A 26,593-nucleotide genomic window follows, 5' to 3' on the forward strand; every position below is an offset into this window, starting at 1 on the left:
GTACTGTCTTTTTAGTCATTGATTGATACTCAAAGGTACAAAAGGCGAAAAGATGTATGTTTGCAGTTATAAATGTATCTTTTGTTTTGCTGTAAAGAATTGCTTTTTTAATGTTAGCTTTTACATATTGATTACTCATGTACATGTTAAGGTAGTACCACTTTTTAATACTTTAAAAAAATATAAGCAATTGTTTATCAAGGTTTCAAAACGTTCTGAGAGTTAATTAGTAGCCGATCAGCAATTACTGTATGAAATACAATCTGCCTATTATACATGATGGGTTCTTAGCTTACGCTAAATGATTTGCATAGATGACTTGCATAGGTGACTTGGTTTATTATATTTGCATGCATGTATTGGTTCCATAATTACTTTCACATTATTATTAAAAGTAAATAGCTTCATATGACTTCAATTGGTAAATAAAATATTTATTTTTAGTGTTTACGTTTGGGGATCCACATGTTGACACATTGGATGGATTTCAATACACATTCAACGGCTGGGGTGAATACACAATGATGAAAATTAAATATGAAAATTTAACCTTCGAAATTCAAGCTAGAACAGATTTAGCAACATCAAAGAATGGAACAGAACTGAAGAAAATAAATGCTACTATATTCAGTGGTTTTGCTGCAAAAGAAGATGGAAATGCCTCTATGCAAGTAGAACTAGCCAGTGATTTGGAAAGTAAGTGATAAACCCTGGTTATCTTTGAAAATAAAACCAGAATGAAATTATATTATTTTTTTGTTTTGATTGCCTCAACTATTTAAAAATTGTTAATATTCTCTCAGAAAAATTACTTCAGTTTTGGAAGAAGCACAGTTTTAGTCCAAAATAAAATTATGTTTTTGAACTGACAGTGAAAATATAGATTCCACCATGGTATTTATATTTTGATATGATCGTCACTGATGTGTTTTATGTAGACGAAACGCGCGTCTGGTGTACTAAATTATAATCCTGGTACCTTAGATATCTATTATCCAATTGAGATTCAACTTTGATTCCCCAGCAATGTTTATCTACAGAGATTGGATAAATATACTTTAATTTTACTTCATACTTAAAATATGTACTCGTTGAACACTTTTACAACAATGTAAAGTTAATATGAAACTTCTGTGCAAGGTTATTATATACTGAAATATTATACAGTATTTTATTCAATTACATGTTGTAATGACTTTTCTTTCTTTTATGATATATGAAAACTTTCTTAATTATAGCAATGGTAGTCTATGGTAATGGAAACGACTACACACCACAGTTTAATACTGAAGAAAACTTTGCTGTTTTTCTAACTGGTATCGTTTTGAGACGTCAAAATCATACACTTTCTGTTGCTTTTACTCAGTCAGGTGATTTTAATAATACAATATATATATTTTGAATCTTTAAATTCAAGAATATCCTAAAGTGAGGTAAATTATATGGATTTTCAGGAATACTGGTACTTTGATAACTTCTTCAACATACCGTTTAGATCCATAACATCACTGTTACATTTAAGAACATCAGTTGTTCGACCTGTTAGTCAAATGCGTTGGATAAAACCGCAATTTGTTTACGTGAGCATGTAAAACAAATTTCGTTGTAGCAGGGTCTAAATGCATCACAAACAACATTTTCCAAAAGACCAAAAAAGTGAAAAAGTATATCTTAACAAAACGCATTTGACTAACAGGACGAACAGCTGATGTTCTGAAACCCTGCTGACTGCCATTTGCATTTGCCAAATAAATTGATCACAATATGTAACAAAATGGATCTTAATAGTAATTTAATACTTAACAGAAAGCAATAAACTCGCGACAAAGAAGTTATACCACACAAATAGGGTGTAAAAATATGTACACCAGATCAGGATTTCGACAATAAATAGAATTGAGAATGGAAATAGGGAATGTGTCAAAGAGACAATAACCCGACTATAGAACGGACAACAGCAGAAGGTTACCAATAGGTCTTCAATGCAACGAGATATTCCCGCACCCGGAGGCTTCCTTCATCTGGCCTCTTAACATCCGGATTTCGACAATAGATGTTAGGGATCGAAACGGTATTTGGAAGGCCATTTAGATTTACCTCACTTTAGAATAGACTCTTGAATTTTAAAGAGTCAAAATGGGATGAACGGATCATTTAAACCGGAGGGAAAATATGAAACAAGCCCAAACGAAAAATATACACAAATCTTAATTAAAAACTACGTTTTAACCAATGATTGCTTGGATAAAAACCACAAACTTTTATACGTGTGCATGTAAAACAAATGTCGTTGTAGAAGGATCTAAATACAGCAAAAACAACATTTTTCGAAAAGACCAAAATAGTGAAAAAGTATATTTTAACAAAACGCATTTGACTAACAGGACCAATATTGTATTTGGAAAATAGACCCGCTAGGTTTAGTCGACTGTACAATTTTGGTTCACTCTAGATGTTTGGTTTTGACAGCTGATGGCAAATAGATAATTATTATCTTTGTTAAGGAGCACTACTAGTATCATGTATGACAATATAAGACCGTTAGATATGCTTACTATGGATATCATTACTGTTCATATATCTCTTTGAAAGAATAATTTGTTGAAATAAGAAAGTAAAGATGTTTGATACATTGCTTATAAGTTTAAGTTGTATTTGAGCATGTTTACGCTTATTAACATGTTTGTGAATTTATTATTGGAAATAAAATTGGTGAAAAAAACTTTGAGATATTGAACTATGATTCTTCATTAAATATAGTCCTTTACATTTGCAGGGATTCAGTTAAATTTTCAGGTAAAAACTCGACAGTTGACTTTATCAGCATCAGTTCCTGAGGATTTTAAAGGTCACGTTACAGGTCTTATGGGAAACTTTGATGGTGACAAAACCAATGAATTTGTGTTACAAAATAGAATTGTACTTTCGTCTGGTGATGTTGATTCTGAAAGAAAAATTTATAACAATTTTGGTCAGCAATGTAAGTAATAAAATCTTCTGTTTATTGATGTTAGTTAAAAAAATAAATTTAAATATTGTAAGAGTTTTATGTCTATTATAATTTGCAATTTAATGGATCAATAACATAAATTTAAATTTTTGGTGTCGGTTTTATTTATAATATAACATGTTTTTATTATAGGGGAGACAACTTCAGATAGTTCAATATTTGATTACACTGATGGGAAATCCTGGGCTGATTACAGTCACCAAGATTTTGTTCCAATATTTATTGATGAATTTGATAATAGTACCCTCCAGTTAGCTTATACCGTCTGTGGTGGTGTGAGTGACCAATTTAAAGCTTGTATCTTTGATTACCTGGCAACTGGTGACCAATCATTTGCTGCTGATACTCAAATAACAAATGCTGAAGCTGAGTCTGAAACTGCACAAATACGTTAGTTCTATTCTTATTTCTAAATTTTAAAGACAAAATAAAACAAAATGTGAGACGTAAGCTTTTATTTCAATGTGAAATTTTTGAATATCTCAATATTTGAATTGAAGTACAGCAATAATAGCCCTGTTCTCGTGAATTTTGTGTAGTTATTTATGTTATATCCAAAAACATCATATCCCCTCTTTTCTACAAGTTTGATAATGACAGAATACCTGATGATAATAGATAAATCTGGAAAAGGGCCTCAAATCTATATAAAATGCCTGTATCAAGTCAGGAATGACACAGTTGGTATCCATTCGTTTGATGTGTTTGAGCTTTTAATTTTGCCATTTGAATAGGGACTTTCCTTTTTAATGTTCCTCGGAGTTCACCATTTCTGAGATTTTACTTTTTATGAATACAATTTATAAAGTGTTATCTACAAAGTAACCTGAACTCCCTTGAAATCATTTTGGTTGGTATTCCTCAATCCTTGTTTTCTGTATAGGTATGTACAGACTCTTTTTCTAGTGATCGTTTCACTTTTGATGAAACTGTTAGTATAATGCTATTTAACAATTTCATTATTTTCCAGAAAATGAGGCACCAGAAATAAGTGGACAAGAATCTATCAAAGTAGTAGTAAATCAATCTATAGTTTTAAACTTCACTGGTCATGATGATAAATCAGATTTTAGATACAGTATAATAGATCAGCCAGTTGGAGGCTCTTTTACATCTGATACTTCCACGGGAAATCTGACATTAACGTGGACACCTGCAAATCTAAATACAGACAAAATCAGGTAATTTTGGTTAATATTGTGTTTATTAAACAACTCTAGGGTTAAGGAGGGGGAAAATGTGGATGCTCTATGTTATATGCAACATGTAAGTAATCGTTATTCATTATGTACGTGTACACTATTTCTAACTTGTGTATTACGAAATTTTTCCTTTCTCAACATTTGAATCTTAACTATTTAAAAGCTAGGCTCAAGCTTAAAATATTACTATTCAACTGTCTCGAGTAGAGAAATATCGTTACATACGTGCAGTGGTGGAATCTGTCTCTATTATGATTGTATCCTCCCTTTTGCACAGATTTGCAGACAGTTGTGTTCTTAATATGTGATGTTATATGGTAATTATGCATGGTCGCATTTTAGATCATATAGCCCAAAAGGTCAAGTAAGCTTTTCATATCACTTATTGTCGGTTGTCCGTTGTCCGTCGTCCGTCGTTTGTATTCGTCGTTGTGAACTATTACAAAAACCTTTTCCTCTGAAACTACTGGGCCAAATTTAACCAAACTTGGTTACAATAATGTTGAGATCTTTCTGCCTGAAAAAATTGCATACGAGTCAGACAACCTTTTATTGGGTTGCTTCCCTTGAATTGACCTTTTTAAGGAAGTTTTGCAGTTTTTGGTTTTTATCTTGAATATTATTTAAGAAAGAAATAAACAGTAAACAGCAATAATGTTCTGCAAAGTAAGATTAATAAAAAAAAAAAAAAAAGTCAACAAAATCAAAATTGTAAATCGACCCCTTAAGAAGTGTTTGCCATTTATTGAAGACCCAAAATGCCAAGAAGGTTGCCTGTGCTATATAAAAGCGGAAACTGTTTTATTTGAGTACCATTTTTATTTAATTCATTTCCTATTAATCAAAATTGAAGTCAAAGGATATCATTTTCTAATTCATGAGTTTGAACATTTTTATATTTTATTCTAAAATGTTATTATGTGATGCGAGGAATATTAATCGTCTGTCAGACTTTGATGCACTTGTATATATCAATGTGTAATAAATTTGACATACACTTCACAGGGTAACAACAGTGGACAGTGATGGTTTAACAGCTGATGCTATAGAGGTGGTGATTTTGGCATGTAGTGGATGTTCAGGTGACCAAGGAAAATGTGACTATGACAATCTCAGAAATGAATCCAATCCAAACTACTTGATAGCCTCATGTAACTGTACAACTGGTTGGTCTGGTAAGTACATGTTTTAAATATACATTTGTATTTGACATTTGATTTGAGATTGCATCTGTCAGACAATTTAAACTCAAACGTGATATCAAAATTTAATTGTATAAAATTTTACTCCAAATCAATGTTAAAAACTGTTAATATCAGATTATAACATGGCATTTTTCATATCGCATGTATTATCAGTCCTAGGTTCAATATCAGCCTAAGAGCCGCATGGCTCGAGGTATGATATTGACCGTGGAATGATAATTCATTCTATATCGAAAAAGACATGTTATGATATGTTTATCATATGCATCAACAGTTGAGAAAAATAACAGATTCATATATTGATTCTTTAACGTGGTTCCCAAATAGAAGTTCAAAGAGTGAAAAGTTCACGGATGTCGGACCCCAAATTTAGTACATTCGATATGAAATATTTCTATCATATGCTTAAACAGAGAAGAAACGTGTTTTAATATGGACGAATCGACAAAAATATACATAATGAACACTGTTTGGAAAAGTAAACTTTGTTAAGTAACTTTCTAAATTATGTTTGAAACTTTTAAAAATGCATCTATTTAATCATTTGTTTGTTAGTTTTTTAGTTTGGTTTTTTTTTTATTATTTTACACTATATACTTTCCAGTATCCAAATAATTGTTTTGTACACTTCTATAGTGTTTTTCATAGAAAACGTAGCATTGAGGTGTATTTTCCGGAATGTGCCGAGTATCACCGGAATGCCATGCGATAACGTTACGGAAAGACATGTGATAACAATCGAAGCATGTGATAAACTTTTGAGATCAGCCCGCTAAACACCAATTAACAAAAAATATGGAATTTAAGTTAATTTAATGCTATTATCCTTCAGTAAAAACCATATGTTATTTAGTCTAAGTATATGATAACAGGTATTATCAGACTAAAATAACATAAAAAGGACATCAGTTTGTGAATCTTTATTTATCAAAATATTTGTTTCCGTTTTTTCCAAATGTTGTATTAACTTTGAAAATTTATTCTTTGTCTGTGTTGTTTTGGTCTGTTTTACGTCTATTTTTGTCTTTTTTGTCTTTTTTGTATTTTAGTTAAGGCTTTATCAGTTTATTTTCGATCTTTGACTTTGACTGTCCCTGTTGTATCTGTCGCCCCTCTTTTTTAAGCATGTTAAAATACCAGCAAGCTAGTGACTGTGTAAGTACAACCTGAGGTTTAAAAAAATATCATGTATCTTTGTGCTTTGTATTGAATACCTGTAAGACAAACAGTCACATGTACAATACATAACCACACACATTTGTTCCTTACGTTTTTCAGGTGATGATTGTGATATTAATACAGATGGTTGTGCTGATGACCCATGTGTTCTAGAACGTACCTGTATAGATCTATCACCACCTGATGAAGTAAAATGTATGTTTTGGTCGTGGTTACAACTGTTCTGATTGTCCACCAGGCTATAATATTACCGCTGATGAAAAATGTGAAGGTAAACAAAAAGAACGATTGATTCAAAATCATGCAAACGAGGACATGCATAATAAAGTTTCTTTATAATTTTTAACAGTTAAGATAAAGCATGAATACTTTAATTGCGTCTGGTTTTTACACATGCAAACTCCAACTGAATGAATTCGGTTCATTGATGTTCCTGATGAAATATATAAACGATAAATCAATCCTTCGATATAATAGATGAACACGTGATTTCTTAATCGTATATAACATTATCGATCCACAGTGGTATTTTCTTCCTGTATTGATTGTCACTGCTCTATAGTAGTTTCCTTCTTTTTTCTAATAACTCTTATGATATTTTGGGATGATCCCAAATAAAAATAAAATGCCAACCTCGAAAAGAATGGAGTAGGATGCAAGTAAAATGACTCTTTTATTTTTAGATATAAATGAATGTTTAGATGGAACTGATAACTGTACATCAACAAGTAATTGTACGAACACAGATGGAAGCTTTACATGCATCTGTCTAGAAGGGTTCCGAAAATTCGGTTCTGAATGTCAAGGTTTGTAATACGATAACAAAGTTTATTTTAGGCTCAATCACATTGATGACTTTTTTTATGTAAAAGATAAAGTAACCACAGTAGTTAAAACAGATTTTTAAGTCTGGAGTTTGAAAACAAGAGCATTCAGATCATGTGTACAGAAGCTTGCATTTTTGTAATTTAATCAGCTTAAAAATTAATAAAATTTGTTACTCTTATGGTTTTAGTTGAAAATATATACTCTTTTAAAAAGTACTATATTTCAATGAACAACAAAAAATTATTTTTAAAACACATGGTGACACCATTTTTCTTGACATGATTATAAAATGATATCATTTCAATGAAACATGATATCTTATTTGAATGTTGACCAATGCAAAATGAAAAACTGATAATTATAAATTATAAATAAATTAAATTGTGTGATCAAGATTGATCTGTATTAAATTCCTATCACTTAATCATATTTCACATGCAGACATTGACGAATGCACTGAAAGGACAAGTGGTTGTGAACAGATATGTGCTAATAGCGATGGAACCTTTTCATGTAGTTGTGTGTATGGATTTGAGTTGCTAGCTGACGGTAAATGTAACCAAAGTAAGTTTAATTTGGAATAATACAATAGGAAGCAGGTGTGTCGAAATAAGGTAATTTTGATAGTTTAGTTTTTCATTTTGTTGATAGTAGTTTGATAATAAACTTTGTATGTAACTTTCGGTAGGTGTCATTATTGAGAAAAGTTTGAACGTTATAGAATCGGAATAAAGGCTTGTATAGAACATGCCAGAAACGGGTGCGCACTATAGAGTACGAGAAGCAAGCAATAAGAGAAAAACATCATATTCGGGAAGTTTGTTAATGTCCCGCCAATTATTTTCATTTACACATGCTGTTGGAAATTGTATTTTAAACATATACAAGTTTCTAAACTGTTTTTTTTTTTTTTGTGTGACTAAAACACTCGTAAAGTATTCTAGAAACATTACAAGCAATTTCAACTACTATTTATTGACGAAAAACAGGTTTTTCATTGAAGACTTGTTGGTGACCTTCTGCTGTTGTCTATTCTATGGTCGGGTTGTTGTATCTTTGACACATTCCCCATTTCCATTCTCAATTTTATTTTACATGGAAATATTGCAAACAATCACACACGATTTGAATTTTCCTAAGTTTCTTTAGACATTTTCTAACAGTTAAGCAAATTTTTTTTTTACCTGCAATTGCATGATAAAGAGAAGACGTGCACAATGTAACAGTGCAAACTGTACAAGCCTAATTATACTTCTTAAAGATTTTATATTTAAAGATAATATTATAATTTCAAAATCCCATAATGTTTAATCGATGTTGTCAATATACATGATGTACTGTACTGAGTCATTATACTCCTGTTTGTCAAATCTTGAAACTAATGTTTTTTTTTTTCATCTTAGCAATATTTGATGTTTGTGCACTGCAAAATTTAACCTGTAGCTATGGTTGTGATAATACTACAAATCCAGGAACATGGGAGTGCATTTGTCGTAAAGGGTATCTACTTGATAGTAACAGTGGCGTCTGTTCTAGTAAGTCTCATTATACAAATATAAAATATGGTATGGTTGCCAATACGAAAACCTTCAACAAGTCACATAATAACCAAATTTTGAGCAACTAAAGGTCACTTTACAGTCTTCGACGATAACTAAGGTCATAATGTATAGTAAATCAGAAATTATTACAACTTGACAAAGGCAAAAAACCAAGGGCTTTATTCATGCCAAAAATTAATAAATAAAAACAAATATCACTTTATGAATTTATGACAGTATCAAACCACTACAAACCTCGATTTGTTTAGTACAATGAAAAAAGTTAGATTTGCAAAAGCCCACAACAATAAAAGCAAAATAAAATTTCTGCATTTTGATTGTCAAACAGCAATATGCTTATACCAGATTTGATATTTATATGTTTCACAAACCTTCAGAAAGAATACCATATGCTGGCATGTGTATAAGTTGAAGAGTTGTCACTGACTCAGACGTACTTATAAATATAATTATTTTCTGTGACTTTATATTACATTAATTTGTAGGATCCTTTACTATAGATAATTTAGCTGAATTGTAACAATAACATCTTCATGCCTTATATATCATGTACTGTAGTACGCCACGAGATTAAAACTGACGAGGAAAGGTAACACACGGCCAGCGAAAGCTCTTTTTTTGAGAGCCCAGGTGGTCGAGTGGTCTAGCGGGACGGCTGCAGTGCAGGCGATTTGGTGTCACGATATGACAGTAGCATGGGTTCGAATCCCGGCGAGGGAAGAACCAAAAATTTGCGAAAGCACATTTACAGATCTAACATTGTTGAGTTGATGTTTAGACGAGTTGTATATATATATATGATATATATAGTGCTTTATCTTTGTCACCTAGTGTGATATACTTTAACATGAAATTTAAATTCCTTTTATAATTATGCAAAACACTTAAATGCCTTAATAACTATCTTTTCAGTTTGATTCAAGGCTCTGCGTTGAAGGCCATACTTTTAGCTATCATCTTAGCAAATTGTGACTTGATTGGAGAGTTGTGTCAATGGCACTCATACAACATATTCTTATATCTTAGCATAACTGAATTAATACAAGTAGCAATATTTCTGTAACTATTGATATTTGTACATTTCAGATATAAATGAATGTGATGCTAGTGTATGTACACAGACCTGTCAGGATACTGTTGGTAGTTATACCTGTTCATGTTACACAGGTTTCAAATTAAATGCCGATAAAACATCTTGTTCAGGTAAAAATTATAAAATTAATATTAATGCCTGAACTTGAATATTTGAAAGTCATGATCCACATACATATTTCTTATGATGACTATCTCTTTCTTTTGAATAAATATCAGTTTGATAATAATACACTAACCTGCAAAACGCCTTCAAAGACACGAAAATTAGAAAAAAATCCATATCAATTTAGATTCAGGAAGGGACATTTCACCCTTGTCCGTCTGTTCATCGGTCTGTATGTCTAAAAATTTGTTTCCATCGTCTAACTTAGTTTTGTTAAAAGAAATGATATAAAACCTATTCACCTTTTTACCACAACCCACAGATCAAGAATGAACTTTGGTGGCGTCACTTTTACTGTTCTAGATTTAAGCCCCTTAACAAATAGTAAAACACTTTTGGTAGTCTCTGAAAATGTAAGGCGATGAGAAATATATTTAATTATTAGTCCAATCTGATATAATATATTTTTTATTTATTATGTGTATTACCAAAATGATCTATCTTGTGACAGCCTGTGTAAGTCCATTTTATGGTGATAACTGTGCAAGTCAATGTAACTGTGGACCAGGCGCATTAAGGTGTGATCCTAGTCGTGGATGTGTTTGTAACAGCGCCTGGACTGGAACTTATTGTGACGTTGATGCCAATGAATGTGTAGATACTCCAGATATATGTCAATCTAACGACAAGACTTGTGTAAACGAAGATGGCGGCTATGAATGTAACTGTAGATCTGGTTATGAAAAAGTGTCTGCAGACGACAACGTTCCTTGTGCAGGTAAATTTTAGGGTATTGTAATTAATGATCCAATATTTGTGTTGTATATCAATAGAGCCTGCCACAACAATGTATTACATTTATATATATATATTTATATATATTTATAAGTCTAAATTGAAAACAACATTCCAACATATGTTTGCGTTGGATACAGACTAAAATTGCAATACGTGTACATGCAAAACAAAAAAGGTACAGCACAAACAAGATAAAAAAAGTGGTTTGTAATTCATTTGATTGTGTAGCTCAAATTTTAGGCACTATGATTGGTTAATAATATTATGTTATCTTGTCTTATCTGTATGTCTGATTTTAGATATAAATGAATGCAGTAGTGCAACAACAAACAAGTGTCCAGCAACAATTTCAACATGTCAAAATACAGATGGGGGATATACCTGTAGATGTAACACTGGCTACCAAACAAAAAATTCATACGAATGTAAAGGTATGATCAGAAATGTAAAACATTAAATATTAGTGACAAATTAATCCAATATAACTATATAACTCACAGTAGAGATACCGTAAGTTCTAAAGTTTGTAAGGTTCCATAATGTTGAGATTGCACCTATTAATTTTGACATGCTAAATCTGTGCTTGGTCCAGATACTGAGTAGTTCATGATTTTGCTGAAGTAGATAGCTACATCGACTATTGAAAAGTATTTAATCTTATATGATTGATGGCATGATGAAAGCAAGATTGAAACGTTTGATACAATGATAGAGAACTAGATAACAATAAATCATAAGCATAATGTGTTAAAACATGGAAATAAATATAAATGAAAAATATAACACAAAGTATAACTTAGAACATTACAAACTGTACTTCAAACCTTGACACTGCAGTTATTGATATCAATCACTAGCCCATTTTTTTGGATATTCTTTATTATCATTTACAAGTCAGAATTGATTATTGTGTATCCCTCATGAATGTCATGCCATGTGTTGGCTTTCGTTTTTAATCAAATAAACATTACCAGGTGTTGGTACATACACCAATAATAAACCTACCCAATAACAAAAACAACCAAATAGACTTCTAGAGAAAAACAGTATTTGTTGTCAACAATAAACTGTTGTTTATACAGTATTTCAGACTCCAAATCGTCTGAAATATATTACTATTAATTGAAAATAAAAACTTTAACACTGAAAGGTAATCTTCCATTTACACTAAATGTTCTGAATAACTAGAATATTTAGATATGAAATGAAGACACCGATGGCAATGCATTTGTTTTTAACCTAGTTGATAGTGATGGATCTTCATTAAAAAAAAATTGATATACTACAGATGTAAACGAATGCACAACCGAGTCTGATGATTGTGAACAAGACTGTGTCAATAATGTGGGAAGTTATAACTGTCGGTGTTTATTTGGGTATGAACTCAACAATGACAGAAAAACTTGTAAACAAGGTAGGTTAATTAGTTTCTGTGTATCAAAGGGGGACTAGCTGTCAAATTTATGTTCACTGATTTGACTTAAATTCTCATATTTGATTTTTAACAATGTAAAACATTTATCGAATTTACGAAAGGTCTAAAATAAATAATATACCGTGCATGAGCTCGATAAATATAGCTTCATTTCGTGTGTATTTTAGTCTAGATACAACATAATTAACTGTCGAGTTGACCTATGATTGCCATATAAGCGATATAAACATAAATATAGAAAAACATAGTTATCAAACTCGTGCATATATATTTTTCTATGTCTGTTAATTTCATATTATAGATTTTAAATATATTTTAATCATCATTTTTACCTGTATAATTTTTTTTTGTGTGGCTCAAATCAGTCCATCAAATGTTGCACTTTCAATATTGACATTATTATCCTTTAAACAATTGAACACGCAAAATGTTTTATATCTGGTTGCTAGTGCCAGTTCAAATAAGATTCTGAATATGAAAGAAGTTTCTTTCATATTGAATATGTTTCTGTATATTTAATCAGTTTTTGTATATTAAATCAATTTTCTGTATATTGACAGTTTCTGTATAATGAATTAGATTCTGTATAATGAATTTGATTCTGTTTAATAAATTAGATTCTGTATAATGAATTTGATTCTGTTTAATAAATTAGTTTTTTTTTTGTATATTAAATACATATTATGTATATCAAACTCATACTTGGATGTCGAAAACGATACTTGATAATACAAACTATTATGTAATATATACAACAATTCTGCAATTGATTCGAATAATGCAGAATCTTTATATATTATTAATCATATTGAGTGTTTAAAAAAAACAAATGATTTTAAGAACTCTTCTACATGCGCGTAGCTACGTTTACGTCAAAACGCCCGGGCGTACACTTGAATTTTGAAAATAAAACAAATAATCGACATAGAATAAGGGAAAGTGGTCAAAAGCAAACCAACCTTGTGCTTCTTTTTTCAATGGATTGTAATTTTGAACAAAAAGGGACTAAATTTACTCAAATAGATTATTTAATATATTTGTTTGAATTGTTTGTAAAAGTCTGAATCTACTATGAATTAATTCTACGTATTTTTCTTATATTTAAAGCAATTCACTATCTGCTCAGATTCGATATGCTGTTTGTCGAGCCTGTGATTTATGTCCCAAAAGCGAGAAAAAGCGGCGTCAATATTTAAGTTCCGAATGTGGATGAAGTCTTTTGAATGACTCTCCGTGAAATTATACGACCTCGAGTTTGACAGAAACTGTTTATGATCAAAAGAGTATTCAGAGCAATAATAATAATGCAATTATATCTTTAATTTTCCCGCAATCTAAGGACAAAATGTCTTTCTTTCTGTAATTAATAAGTGGTCGCAGTTTGGGCTTACATTTTCTTATTTCTCAATTACATCAACTACTTGTCGAACCTTCGTCGAATTTTATGAAAATGCCGAAGAGGCTTTTACTATGACTAATGTCTAAAGCTAGCATTTTGAATGCATTTGTTTTCGTTAATTTTTCTATTCTTTTCTAATAGACAGATAGCCGGACTCTTCTTTACGCAATTAATTGTTGTATATGCTCAATTTATAAACCTTCAAAGATTGTCGTAAAATATTCCAGATCAAGAAAAAATATCAAAAGAAAATTTTAGATTTTTTTTAAATACCTTTAAAGGAATGATAAATTGATTTATTTTTTGTGGGAAGAAATCCTAGGTGTTCCAGAACTTTTTTATATTTCACCTCTTAGAATTATTTTTTTAGTGTTCATTAAAAGGTGATTTTGTCGATTGTATGCTCACTCACGGCACCCTTTGAACTTCATTATTTAAAAGTAATATTGGTTTGGACGTTTTCTCTAAAACCAATGACACGATGAATAAGTTAACATATTACAAAATTTAACCAAAACAAATAAACCATTTAGATTCAAAAGTATGTTGCTATCAATGATTTTTTACTGACAGGAATCATTATGGTATATCATTCTCGGTAGCTTTTGGGGACTTCGTCCTTTTCAAACCAACTACTAGCAGGGGCTTTACCATTGAGCGGTTGGCACCCCTCATATCCCTCGCCAAGGTTCGGGCGTACACGTAAAAATGACCCAGCTACGCCACTGTTCTATCTCAATATCTCTGATGTTTTTTACTGACACTGAAAGCTTTTATTTGCTAGTTCCATTTCTCCTATTAAAATAAACTCTTAAAGAATGTTTACAGATGATAGATTTGAAAATCAGGTACTAGTATAGAATTTCAATTTTTAGTGTCTGATCCATGTGGTACCCTGAGTAACCTGACCTGTAGTTATGCATGCAGATTAAAAGATAGCACTGCATTTTGTTATTGTCAATCTGGATATGTACTACAGGCTGATAACCAAACTTGTACAGGTAAATCACTGTTATCACGTCATTTCTGGAATAATGTCTTTCATCGAAAAAGATCGTCAATTTTGCACATCTTTTTGACTTAATTTACCAAATAGAAGGCACGCCTGTATCCCTGCTCTTATAAAGTTTCCAGCACTTTCAGAATCGTCATTCTGAGTGGAAGTATAGAAATAATTTATGTTCCGTAAGTACGTAACTTGATTCCTGTACGACTGAGGGAGGGTGACCATCTTATTAGATTTTGGTTTCCAAAATATTTTGTAAAGTATAGAATCAAAATAAATCACCCGTTTATCAGCATGTGTTGGAAATGACGATGACAACATTCTGGTCACGTGGTGAAGGAATTCACATTACAGATTTAACTAACTACCGTATCACAGAACTACCGTATTGATAATACCTTATATGAAAAGTGTCACTTGATGGTCACAGACCTTAAATAAAATATTCATATAATAAGGTCTTTATTGTGAGCTTTAAAAACCAACCAAACAGCAAAAGGCTGGAGGTTCCTAATTATATTGAAACATTCCTTATTCCTTATTGATATGGAACAAAAATTGAATTGAATGTTACCACAGTCAAATCTTTAAAAAAATATATTTTGTTTGTAGATATAAATGAATGTAACGATGACAGTAAAAATCTGTGTTTTGATAAGTCAACTTGCTCTAATATAGCAGGAAGTTTCAAATGTAGTTGTACAATTGGTCAGTTCTTGGAGAACGATCGTAGAACTTGTTCAGGTGAGTGCAAAGTATTTAGAAAACAACAATAAAACCATTTTTTTAATTTATATATATATATATATATATATATATATATAGGCGTAAAAAATAATTTTCACATGTGCAGATATATATATTCATTAAATAAAATAAGTAAATAAGTAAAAAGTTAACAGTTCCATTCTATCGATTTCATCCTACCATTGGGACTCTTCAGGATAACTGTTGTAGTGTCGCTATAGGCGACGTCGTTAAGGAGGTAGCGACACTACAACAGTTATCCTGAAGAGTCCCAATGGAAGGATGAAATCGATAGAATGGAACTGTTAACTTTTTACTTATTTTATTATTTCATTTAATGAATATATATATATATATAAATGATTTTTTCCCCTTTAATTGAAATGAGATATGGCAAATTGAAGTTATTACTAAAATGATACAATTAATCTTTTGGCAGAAAAATTAATTGAATTTTCAAAATTCAACTTCGCATGGACCTTTTTAATTTTTTATATATTACATGACATATTGCTGTACATTATAGATTGTGATCAGTTTCACTGGGGTGACAACTGTAATAATACATGTAACTGTGGTGCTGGTGCAGAGAGGTGTGACAGTATAACCGGATGTGTGTGTAAATCAGGATGGCAGGGGACCAAGTGTGATGCTGACATTAATGAGTGTAATAGTGTAGTCAACCCGTGTGATACATCTTCCAACCAAAGATGTGTCAACACACCTGGCACCTTTGTCTGCAAGTGTGTGACTGGTTATCAGAATAAAACAGGAACCTGTACTGGTGAGCAAAACATGATTTTGATGTCAATACTATTATTAGAAATTTTGCATAACTATTAGATTTAAATCCAAAAACAATGTCTTCTATAGTCATGATAATGAAAATGAAGGTAGATGATCTTCAATAGAACCAAATACCATCAAACCATACTACAGCCCTATTCAAGTCTATTCTACGTTGTCATATATATAATATGAAAGGTCACTTGAATTAGTCTACCTAACAATTTTATGTCATCAAGTTTAGTATATTTTTTTTGTACAAAGGATTGGAATTTTAAAAGATGCAAACGTAGAAGTAATTGAATCTAGTTTAAAATTCCAAAATTTTGTTTATGTAAAGTGGTTGAGGGCTCTTTGGTAAAACCTGATTACCTTTTTGCAGATGTAAACGAGTGCAATGATAATCCATGTGATCAACTATGTACCAATACAGACAGAAGTTATAAATGTAGTTGTAACACTGGTTTTACAAAAGATGCTAATGAGAAATGTCAAGGTAGTATTGATTATTTAGTATTTAGTTGGAAAATTCTACATCAGATCCCAGTATCACATTCTGTGTAATAATTCTACTGAGATGTATTCAGTAAAATGTTATGTCATTTGCTAATGATGTGTTGAAACAAAAGAAAAATCAAACAATTAATTTACATTATTTGTATTAAGGGTGGAAACAATTCAATAGCTCATAGTCTTTTTAATTTTTAAAATCGTTTTTAAAATCGTTAACTACGAAGTTTTATGAATAAATTAGTCGCCTTCATCTCTAATTATTTGAATCAAATGACAACTTTATATAGAAAAAGTTCAAAATTCAAATAGAAATTGTCTTCATAGACTGCTTAAATAAACGAGCACAACATCAGTAATTTGAAGAAAAAAAAAATTATGAGTTGCAACTTTGAAATAGCTGCCGAAATATATAAAAAAAAACTTATATTCAGTGACGTTTTGGTGAACCGTGTTTATTAGTCGAATAATGATTTTGTAGATATCAACGAATGTGACACAACCTTGAACAAGTGTGACCAGAACTGTCTTAATACTCCAGGAAGTTATAAGTGTTCTTGTAATGATGGATACCTTCTCAGCCCAACAGACAAGAGAAAATGCACAGGTAACTGTTTTTGTCAGGAAATTCTGAATTCTTGTTCCACTTTGATAACTACATAGTTGAAAATTAGAATTAACTCTTATTTCATATAATCCTACATGTATTTCATGTTGGTTTTTAAAATGTCGAAAATTGATTACATAATCAGTCTTGTGTTTTGAATAAATTAATTGTTTTTACTAAATGTCGTTTTGATTCTGGATACCATTGAAATGATAATAAGATTCGACTTATGCAACTTAATGGCTTTAATATTTTAATGTACCTATCATATAATAAAATAATCTGGTAAAGATATGATTCCAAATGTGTGTATTCATTGCAATACTTATGTATAATATATTATTATTTTTCACAGTTAAGACCCAATGTTTCAGTTTCAATTGTACCAATCCAGGAACTTGTGCTGTTAAATCTGATGGATCAGAATACTGTACATGTCCAACAGGATACAATCTAACAATGGCTGATAATGTAACTGGAATCTGTGAAAGTATATTTATTTTGTATTTCCCATGATTAGTAATTTGACACAGTAAAGATTGCAAAATGTGGTACATTATTATTAAAACTGAATCCATCATGATTATGTTTATAATTAAGATTTAAGAATAATCCTGATGAATACAAGGAGAAGTGGGGGGTATCTTAAAAAAACACATACAGAAAAAACATATAAAAATGGAAACACATATTACGTCTCCAATGACATTTCTATACTTTCATTGTAAAAAAAAATGCTACAGTCATGAAATTTGGATTACATGAATGAACTCTGATAATGTGAAAGAGTATTTGATTTTAATTAAATCCAGAAATATCTATAAATGGTATTTGTTATCTTGTAGTTGTTGTCCATTCGTTTGATGTGTTTTATCATTTGATTTTGACATTTGATTAGGGACTTTCCGTTTTGATTTCTCCTCGGAAATTAGTATTTTTGTGATTTTACTTTTTTTCTTAATAAATCCCTTTACCAAATGTAATTGTAATGAACAAACACAAAGGAAAAAGAAGCACCAAAAATAATTCATAAAAATCAGCAAGAGTGTATATCACCAGAAATTTCTATAACATGTTCACCAGAAATGTCTATAAAAGTATCTTTATTGCTAACTTAATTGAAGACCAGTATATTTTTTAAATATTTCAGACATCTATGAGTGTGAACGAAGCAATCCATGTGCAGATAAGTGTACTGATAAAATACCAGGGTACGAATGTTCCTGTACCAAAAATGGTACAAAACTGGACATTGATGAACAGAGTTGTACAGGTTGGTATAAAATTTTAGGGTTTCTGTTGTTTCATTGTTTTCCTTTTATAGTTGATGTGTTTCCCTCAGTTTTAGTTTGTAATCCGGATTTGTTTTTCTCTCAATCGATTTATGACTTTTGAACAGCCTTAATAAATGTAGTGAATATTTATATTCCATTTGTTTTCTGTGTGTAAAAAATCTAAATAGAACAATTACAATGTAGAAAGACTTTTTGGTTAAGATCAAATAGAAAACAGTCGCAAATTGTATTAAAGAAAGATTTTTCCATTTATATTTTGTTCTCTAAGTCGAAACATGGAGTTATATACTTATCAAACATGTTAAACAAACTTCAATATTCATATATGTGGATGTCTGTGTGAAATTAAACTATAACAAATTACATGGTCTTGATCGATACTTAACAAAATTCAATCTTTTCTTTAGCTTGTGCTGAAGGAGAATGGGGACAGAACTGTGTTGAAAACTGTTCATGTGTGATAGGAAACACCAAGTCTTGTAACAGTACAGATGGAAGTTGTAATTGTAAAACTGGTTGGAAGGGAGATAAATGTGAATCAGATATCAATGAATGTCTAAGAAACACAACACTATGCCAGGCTAATTCAATGTGTGAAAACACCAATGGATCTTATATTTGTGTCTGTAATGATGGTTATTTTAACTCTGCTGATGTTTGTAAAGGTTAGTTTTCCGAAGGAAAAAAAATTGTCTATTTATAGCTGGAATTTTCAACTTGGTAATTAACTTTAACTGTTTGGTTATATATTTATTTCTTTTGCACACGATACATTGAGAATGATATCTACTTTTATATTGGATATAATTCTATGTTGTACCAAACATGAGATTGTAGGATGTTTCATCTTCATTATCTATTTGAAATTTTATGAATGCAATAAACTCTTGCATCTTTGTGATTCATCAAAACTCAATTGTGCCTGAAATTTTAACTTCTAATACATTGCGTTAAAATACTTTTCAGTCATTTAAAAAAAAAATTTTCTGCCGTTTTACATACATAGCTCACTATGGTCTCTATTAATATTTATATTCAAATAGCTTGTCTGTTCAAGGTATTTAGAAATAACATGATTTTAATTTGAGTATTTTCCAAATGTAAAACAATTTACACACATTAGATAGACTAACAGAACGAGTTAAATGAAGAGTTATGTCATTGGCAATCAGTACACATCTTTTAGTTTTATATTAAGACACCAAAGTACTGATGTAAGAATATTCGCAGATACTGAAAGATGCAGTCAAATACAAATATGATCTGCAATACCAAAATAGAAGTAAGGACCTCAAATAAACAAGACTACTTGTTGAATCAAGTTGTCATACAGAGTAAACTATGTCAATAATTGTTAGAGTAACAAATTAAACAGGCAAAAAAATAAAAATATAGAATATGACAGTTTTTGTTTTTTAACATTTTTTTCCGTTATTTTTTGCTAACAGATCATGAAATCATTTTTTTATTTTTCGTGTAGACATAGATGAATGTGGAAATAGTAATTTGAACAACTGTACAGAGAATACTTCCTGTTTTGACACAGAAGGCAGTTTTTATTGTGTTTGTGACGCAGGGCATACTGGTCAAGGCGATGTATATTGCACAGGTTAGTTTTTTATGATCTTTTATCATTGGCTACCATTATAATTTTCTAGTCAAGCTAGTTAATCTTGAGAAATGTCCTAGTTTCCTTGAATCTTTTCTAATTTTTTTTTTATTTTCACAAAATGCTTGTTTAGTTTATTGTGTAGAAGCAGCAGATGGCAGGCACAATTAGCGATAAAATACATTACCAGTAATTTCATATACATTAAACTTTACAATATACCACTTGTAGTTTTGTCAGGGCAAAAAATGATAAATCATTTAAGTTATAATGTATCTGCTACAATCATTATCATAATGTTGGTTAACCTATCATAATATTTTATTTTTTATTATCCTTGTTGATACTGTTTAAATATCACATGGCTAAATTATTTCTATACGCTTTGTATCATTTATCATCTGGCGTAAAAACATGAAAAAGAGGAAAAACTGTCCAAACGCACTGTTGTCCGAGGTTTAAACAGGTTTGTTACACTGCATTAAAATATCATAAACGGAATCTTATGCTTGAATTTATCAAAATTGTTTTATGCTACATAAGTTCTAGAAACTACAACTCAGGGAAATACTACTCAAGAAGCTACAACACAACAGGCTACAACGCAAGAAGTTACAGCACAAGATGGTACAACACAAGAAGCTACAATCCAAGAGGCTACAACGCAAATAGCTACAACACAAGAAGCTACAACAGAACAATCTTCCACAACACAAGCTACAACACAAGAAGCTATAACGCAAATAGCTACAATACAAGAAGCTACAACAAAACAAACTTCCACAACACAAGTAGCTACAAATCAAATAGCTACAACACAACAGGTTACAGTTAAGACTACAACTCCAAAGGCAACAACCAAGGTTGTCACAACAAAAGGTGGAACAACAGAAAAAACAACAACACAAGAGGCAACAGTCAAAGATGAGACAACTACTGAAGGTATTCAAGAATTGAAGTTCAATTTTTTAAAAAGAACCTGATTTTTTTTCTTTGAAAACAAAACAAATACATGTTTATTTGTTTTCATATAAAATTGCAATAGAATGACAATAAGATCTTTAAAAAGATAAATTTGATTAGATAATACTTATGAATATTGTTTTACTTTTTTTTATTCATTCAATCTTCTAAAAAAATGTACTTTAACTGCCTAAAAGCGGCAGTTAAAACATTAAAGTAGTTCAGATTTTGATTATGCATTTGAATACAACTGTCTTAATTGATGTTCTGGCATATGCGATTGTACATGAAAATTTAGAATTATCCTACATAATAAAAAATTATGCTGACTCATTTACTACATAATAATCAGTTTAAAAGAAAAGAACAGTGAAAAAGAATAATGAAACATAAAAACAAATGGACTTCTCTTCATTTTCAGTTTTCAATAATTTATTCTTATACATTTCTTTTTAAGATTGTACCAACTATCTATATCATTCCCTGGTAAATAACTTATTACAAAGAAAATGGAATTTGCAGCTTCTCTACTGCATTCCTTATAAGGATTATTGCAAAGCTGTTTTAAATGATAAGCTGTATAAAACATGGTAAAGCTAATTGATATGATATCAGTTTTTAACTGTGGAATTCCTCATGCAAATCACTGCAGAGGCGTGTTACTCTAAAAGTGAGTGATATGCATACAATGATAACTAAACACATCTCTGTTTACAACTGCATTGCTGAAATGGTTTGCTTGCAGGACTTTTATAATAGCTATTAGATAGGTGCAAAAGGAACCACTTTCTTCTTTCATTTTTTTTATTCTTCAGATTGGTTGTTGCACTGTTACGTCAATGTCCAAGCTTAAACAAAGTTTTCATGTGAAATACGTTCTGAGTATCCACGAAAATAAACAGATAATAAAAAAATATAAACATGTTTTTTCATTATTACCAATCTTTTTAAATTTATGAAATATACATTTTGCGATACTGTTTTGTTCTAATTCATTACCTTATATAATTCATTTATAAACATATCATACCATGAAAGGACGCCAGTTGTTGCTTTGGATCATAGTATGACTTGTAAATACAAAAAAAATAAATCTTGCAAAAAGTAGTCAAAATCTGATATTTTGTATCCAAAAACTGTATGTTTTCCTAATATTTTATTGAATAGAAACCAGTTCTGATTGTAATTTTAAATAATAGATCAATTTATAAGTAAGAGATGGCAAATGTCATGCCCCGTCGTAAACTCTGTAATGCAGTAAATAAAAGAATTGGAAAATTCTATCTTAAATACATAATATAGATGCCTAAAATTACACAGGTTTCATCTGGCAATTGTCTCATTTTTTTTTATGGTTCAGAGACTGCATAAACAATTTTTTTTTATCAAGTGATTTAACTTATTGTAAGCAGTAATGAGTATTAAAGGAAAAATGTATTTCGGTATTTGGAATTATTACAAGATATACATGTATGTCCGATAGGGTTAACCTGACATTATTTTCAAAATTCTTTGGTCAGAATTAAGCTTTTATGATTAGTATCAATTTTTTAGACACTGTTATCATGTATATCTTTTGTATAGTCATTTTATAAAATCTACTGTTTTCAATAGTTTGAATTATTTTTAGTAATAAGAATGTTCTTGTCTCTGAAGGTTATTAAAAAAGTAAATAATTTCGTTAAACTTTATTTCAGTGAGTGTTCCAACAACAACATATACGCCTATTTCTGGTAAGTGTTTTTTAATTCTATTTATTATACATTTTTACCAAGTATTTTTATTTAGTTTTAATGTTGATGGCTCGTCATACTGAAATTGGAGAACACGATTTGATTTTAAGCGATATTCAATTCTCACTCTCGTTTTGAAACTTGTATGTAGTAACACTCTGTCACCATTAAATATGTTTTTAATTTTAAAGTTGTAAGACATGAGTTGTGATTTATGTATGTAATCACTAGTTCTCATCTAGATAAAGGTACATTAATCTGGTGAATAGCAAGAAATAACAATCAATTTGTGAAGATATGTTTCATTATATTTCCTTTTTTAAAAATATAAGAAATAAGACTTCTGTTGGTTTTCTGATTTCCGCTCATCAAACCATCTTTGTATCTCACAATCTTGCATTTAAGAGTTCCTTTAGTATCATGTTTAGTCAGAATTATTAATATTAACTACCGGGTATCCAGATTTTAATATTTTGAAATTGATAATTCTTTTTATAGGTGAAATAAAAGTAGAAGTAATTCTGACAATAAGTGTCAATCCTAGTGGAGACTTGACCAATGAAAAGACTGTTTACTATCAAGAATTATTAAATGAGACTTTTGCAGTGGTAAGTTCATAAACAATGCCCATGAATGTCGTATTTGTTCCAACCTTATTGACTGATATTGTAATTATCTGAAGATTGCTTATAATGATTTATTTTAGTATCCATGTTGCTTTAAAACTGTCTTGGAAAAGGCATTTTGGTTTGAATGTTTTAATGGAACAATTGGATCATTAATACCTTTGTAATCATGGTAATATCTAAAAAGAACGATTCAAAACGGTTAAGAGAAAGTAGAAAGAACAGAACTTAAAGAAGAATACACCATAGTCCAAGAGTAAAAAGAATAATGGAACAATCAGAAGTCAACCATCGAGCTCTGTGTCCTTACATTAAAAAACAAAAATTCTGATTTCAAAAACAAGTGGTCTCAGAACCAATAGCAACATTAAATGCATTAAACTGATTAATACCGGAATCTTCTGAAAAAGTCAATATAAATTTCTAGGTGAAATAGAACAAACATTGATAGCAAAATTGTTTACGAATTTAAATTGTATTATCTTAATGTAATCGAAGCGTACGTAAACCTTTTCCAGTTTGTGAGAACAATTTTTCCTTATTTTTCAGATGACACATTACTACTCTTCTTCAGCTGCGACAAAAACAATTTCATTAGAGTAGTTGTTTATAGAATAAGGTAGTAGTTGTTTATAGAACAAGGTAGGAGAAGCTACACATATACTAAATATTCCTTTTCCATTAATTTGCAAATAGTCTAATGAGCATGGTACAATTGTCTTCATCGTGTTTATCATTCAAAATATATGAAAATTAAATGACAACAGGAATCGTGAAAATTCTCTGGGTCTTAATTCATTGCATAACATCGGCTAAGAAATAAAAAGGGCTCGTAATGAAGAGGACATACTTCTTGTCTTTGTATATTTTGAATGTTCCTTTTGTCTTGTTTTGTTAAGGGTCGTTCAGATGAGTGCATAAACAATGCAATTACATCTTTACCAAGATACTCAACAAATGTGTTGTCTTAATTCAAAAGTGGTACAATTTTATTTGGATTTTGTAAAGTGTTTGTTCTTGGGATCAGTGTGGTCCTAAGATGTATTTTTTCATGGTTAATACTCATAACTCTTTGTATGAGGAATATGTTTGCTATCATGATGAAAAGACTTAAAATATGACCATAATCTTGAAAAAAGTTATATATATATTCATATATCATTTGAAAAATAAAACCGAGAGAAACACAGTAACTACAAAACGAAAACAAAAGAACAACAAGAACACTAAAGTGAAACAAAAATAAACGTAAAACAAAATAATATACATAGAAACAAACTATTTAATAAAAACTTCCATTTCCTCACTTTGAACAAGACGTTTAAAGAACAAAATGCGAGTTGAACCTGGTTTAATGGATAGCCAAACCTCCCGCTGCATGACAATGTTATACAAATAAAGCTAAAATGACAATACTGTGTGACAGAAATACAGAAGAAACATACACAGGAAAATGCATAACAGAGAAAAGCACTAACAAGAAGTATTATAGTCAACTCAACATGCAAACGACACAAAGGTATCTTGTTTACACCTGTTCAAAACATTTATGGGTTGCATTTAAAAGAAATGTATGGTTTCATGATTTAAAATTCCTGATGCCACCCTTCATATTATATAAATTGTATTGTTAAATCCTGGATACACTCTGAAACTTGTTGACTCTAATAGAGTGTGAATTATGTAGGTAAAGACAGTGGATAACAAATTCCGTTCAGGTCTTCGTGATCTAAATGTTATATTCGGGATTTGACTGAATATAAAAAAACAACATCAAAACATTTATAAATTCTTGTATAAAACTTGTTTTATTCTAAAAAAAAAATTAAAAGGATAGAAATTCATAATTGATTTAGATTAATGGGATAGTAGTCCTCTCTTTGATCGACAACACAATTTTTATCAGGGTTATTATGACTTTTTTGTTTTAGGTCTTACCTTGTTAAAATTCACATAGTACATGACTTTAATCCTTAATAACCTATAAATGTCTCATAAATGCTTCACTATGTTCGCAAGTATTGAAGTTGTAGAAATTTTAGCTTTAAGAACAGTTTTTTTTATTTTAGCAAAGGTAGTTCAGTTGTGGATCATGCAGTCATATTGAATTCTAAAACTACGACTGGCCAAAATCAGGTTGCTGCTGCCACTAATAACCTTATAAACGGTGTTGATATGCTGACATTTGGTGCAGAACTAACTTCCCCGGCTGCAGCTGGTGCCACTACGGCTGTCATTTATACAGCAGAAGGAGTTAAGGGTAATTTATCACTCACACTTCTTTTCTACCTTTATTCATAGGCTGAGTTATTCTTTTGATTAAGATAATAATATCAACTCTTTATTTTCCTAATAAAAATTATATTACAAAAATAAAGTCAATAAAGCAAATGAACACAATAGGATTTGAAATTTTATAATTATAGTATTAAGTAAAATACATTGTTCTTCATTCTTAGTTCTTAAATGTAGATTATATGTTAGAAAATGACCAATGCATACCACATTTTTAAACAGTTAAACAATTATCACAAGTTTTGTCATAATGAGATTTAAAAGCTTTTAATATGGATACATATACAATTTGCTACATTCGTTGTTTTTTGTTTGAATATAATTTATACCTACCTGATAACACACCTTTTGTCAATATAAATTCAATCGAAATAGCTTAGTTCAAAGAATTATTCCGATATGATATAATTTTGAATTCAGGAAAAATTGATACAAAAACGTATAATAAAAACTAAGACAACCAGTGGTGTTTAGCCATGTGCCAATGACTAAGGCACTTATTTTCACTGATATTTCATTATAAACTATATAAGCCATGTGCAAGTGAGCATGTCAAACCCTGTGTAGTTTGGTAAGTTTTCATCGTACATTTCTTGTCAA

At 30.4% G+C, this 26,593-nt stretch overlaps 3 protein-coding genes across 3 annotated transcripts in view; 2 read left to right on the forward strand and 1 right to left on the reverse strand.

The window, feature by feature from the left end:
- Positions 1 to 26,593, reverse strand: part of LOC143059623 (uncharacterized) — a 124,092-nt gene that overhangs the window by 60,795 nt on the left and 36,704 nt on the right. The window lies entirely within an intron of this gene.
- LOC143059295 (mucin-like protein) lies at positions 522 to 7,402 on the forward strand. Its single transcript, XM_076232775.1, has 5 exons — positions 522 to 696; positions 3,981 to 4,191; positions 5,218 to 5,387; positions 6,696 to 6,867; positions 7,280 to 7,402. The coding sequence occupies exons 1-4, from the start codon at positions 522 to 524 to the stop codon at positions 6,821 to 6,823; spliced, it is 684 nt and encodes a 227-aa protein (XP_076088890.1). The 3' UTR covers positions 6,824 to 6,867; positions 7,280 to 7,402.
- Positions 7,261 to 25,895, forward strand: LOC143059297 (uncharacterized). The gene is made up of 21 exons (XM_076232777.1): positions 7,261 to 7,402; positions 7,866 to 7,988; positions 8,828 to 8,959; positions 10,073 to 10,189; positions 10,696 to 10,962; positions 11,282 to 11,413; positions 12,271 to 12,396; positions 14,692 to 14,817; positions 15,435 to 15,566; positions 16,096 to 16,353; positions 16,738 to 16,851; positions 17,347 to 17,472; positions 17,828 to 17,962; positions 18,623 to 18,745; positions 19,175 to 19,432; positions 20,248 to 20,376; positions 20,920 to 21,318; positions 23,037 to 23,072; positions 23,571 to 23,680; positions 24,248 to 24,317; positions 25,768 to 25,895. Exons 1-20 carry the CDS (start codon positions 7,261 to 7,263, stop codon positions 24,299 to 24,301), a joined length of 3,039 nt encoding a protein of 1,012 aa, XP_076088892.1. The 3' UTR covers positions 24,302 to 24,317; positions 25,768 to 25,895.

This window comes from Mytilus galloprovincialis, chromosome 14 (genome assembly GCF_965363235.1).
Source record: "Mytilus galloprovincialis chromosome 14, xbMytGall1.hap1.1, whole genome shotgun sequence".
NCBI classification, from domain to species: domain Eukaryota; kingdom Metazoa; phylum Mollusca; class Bivalvia; order Mytilida; family Mytilidae; genus Mytilus; species Mytilus galloprovincialis.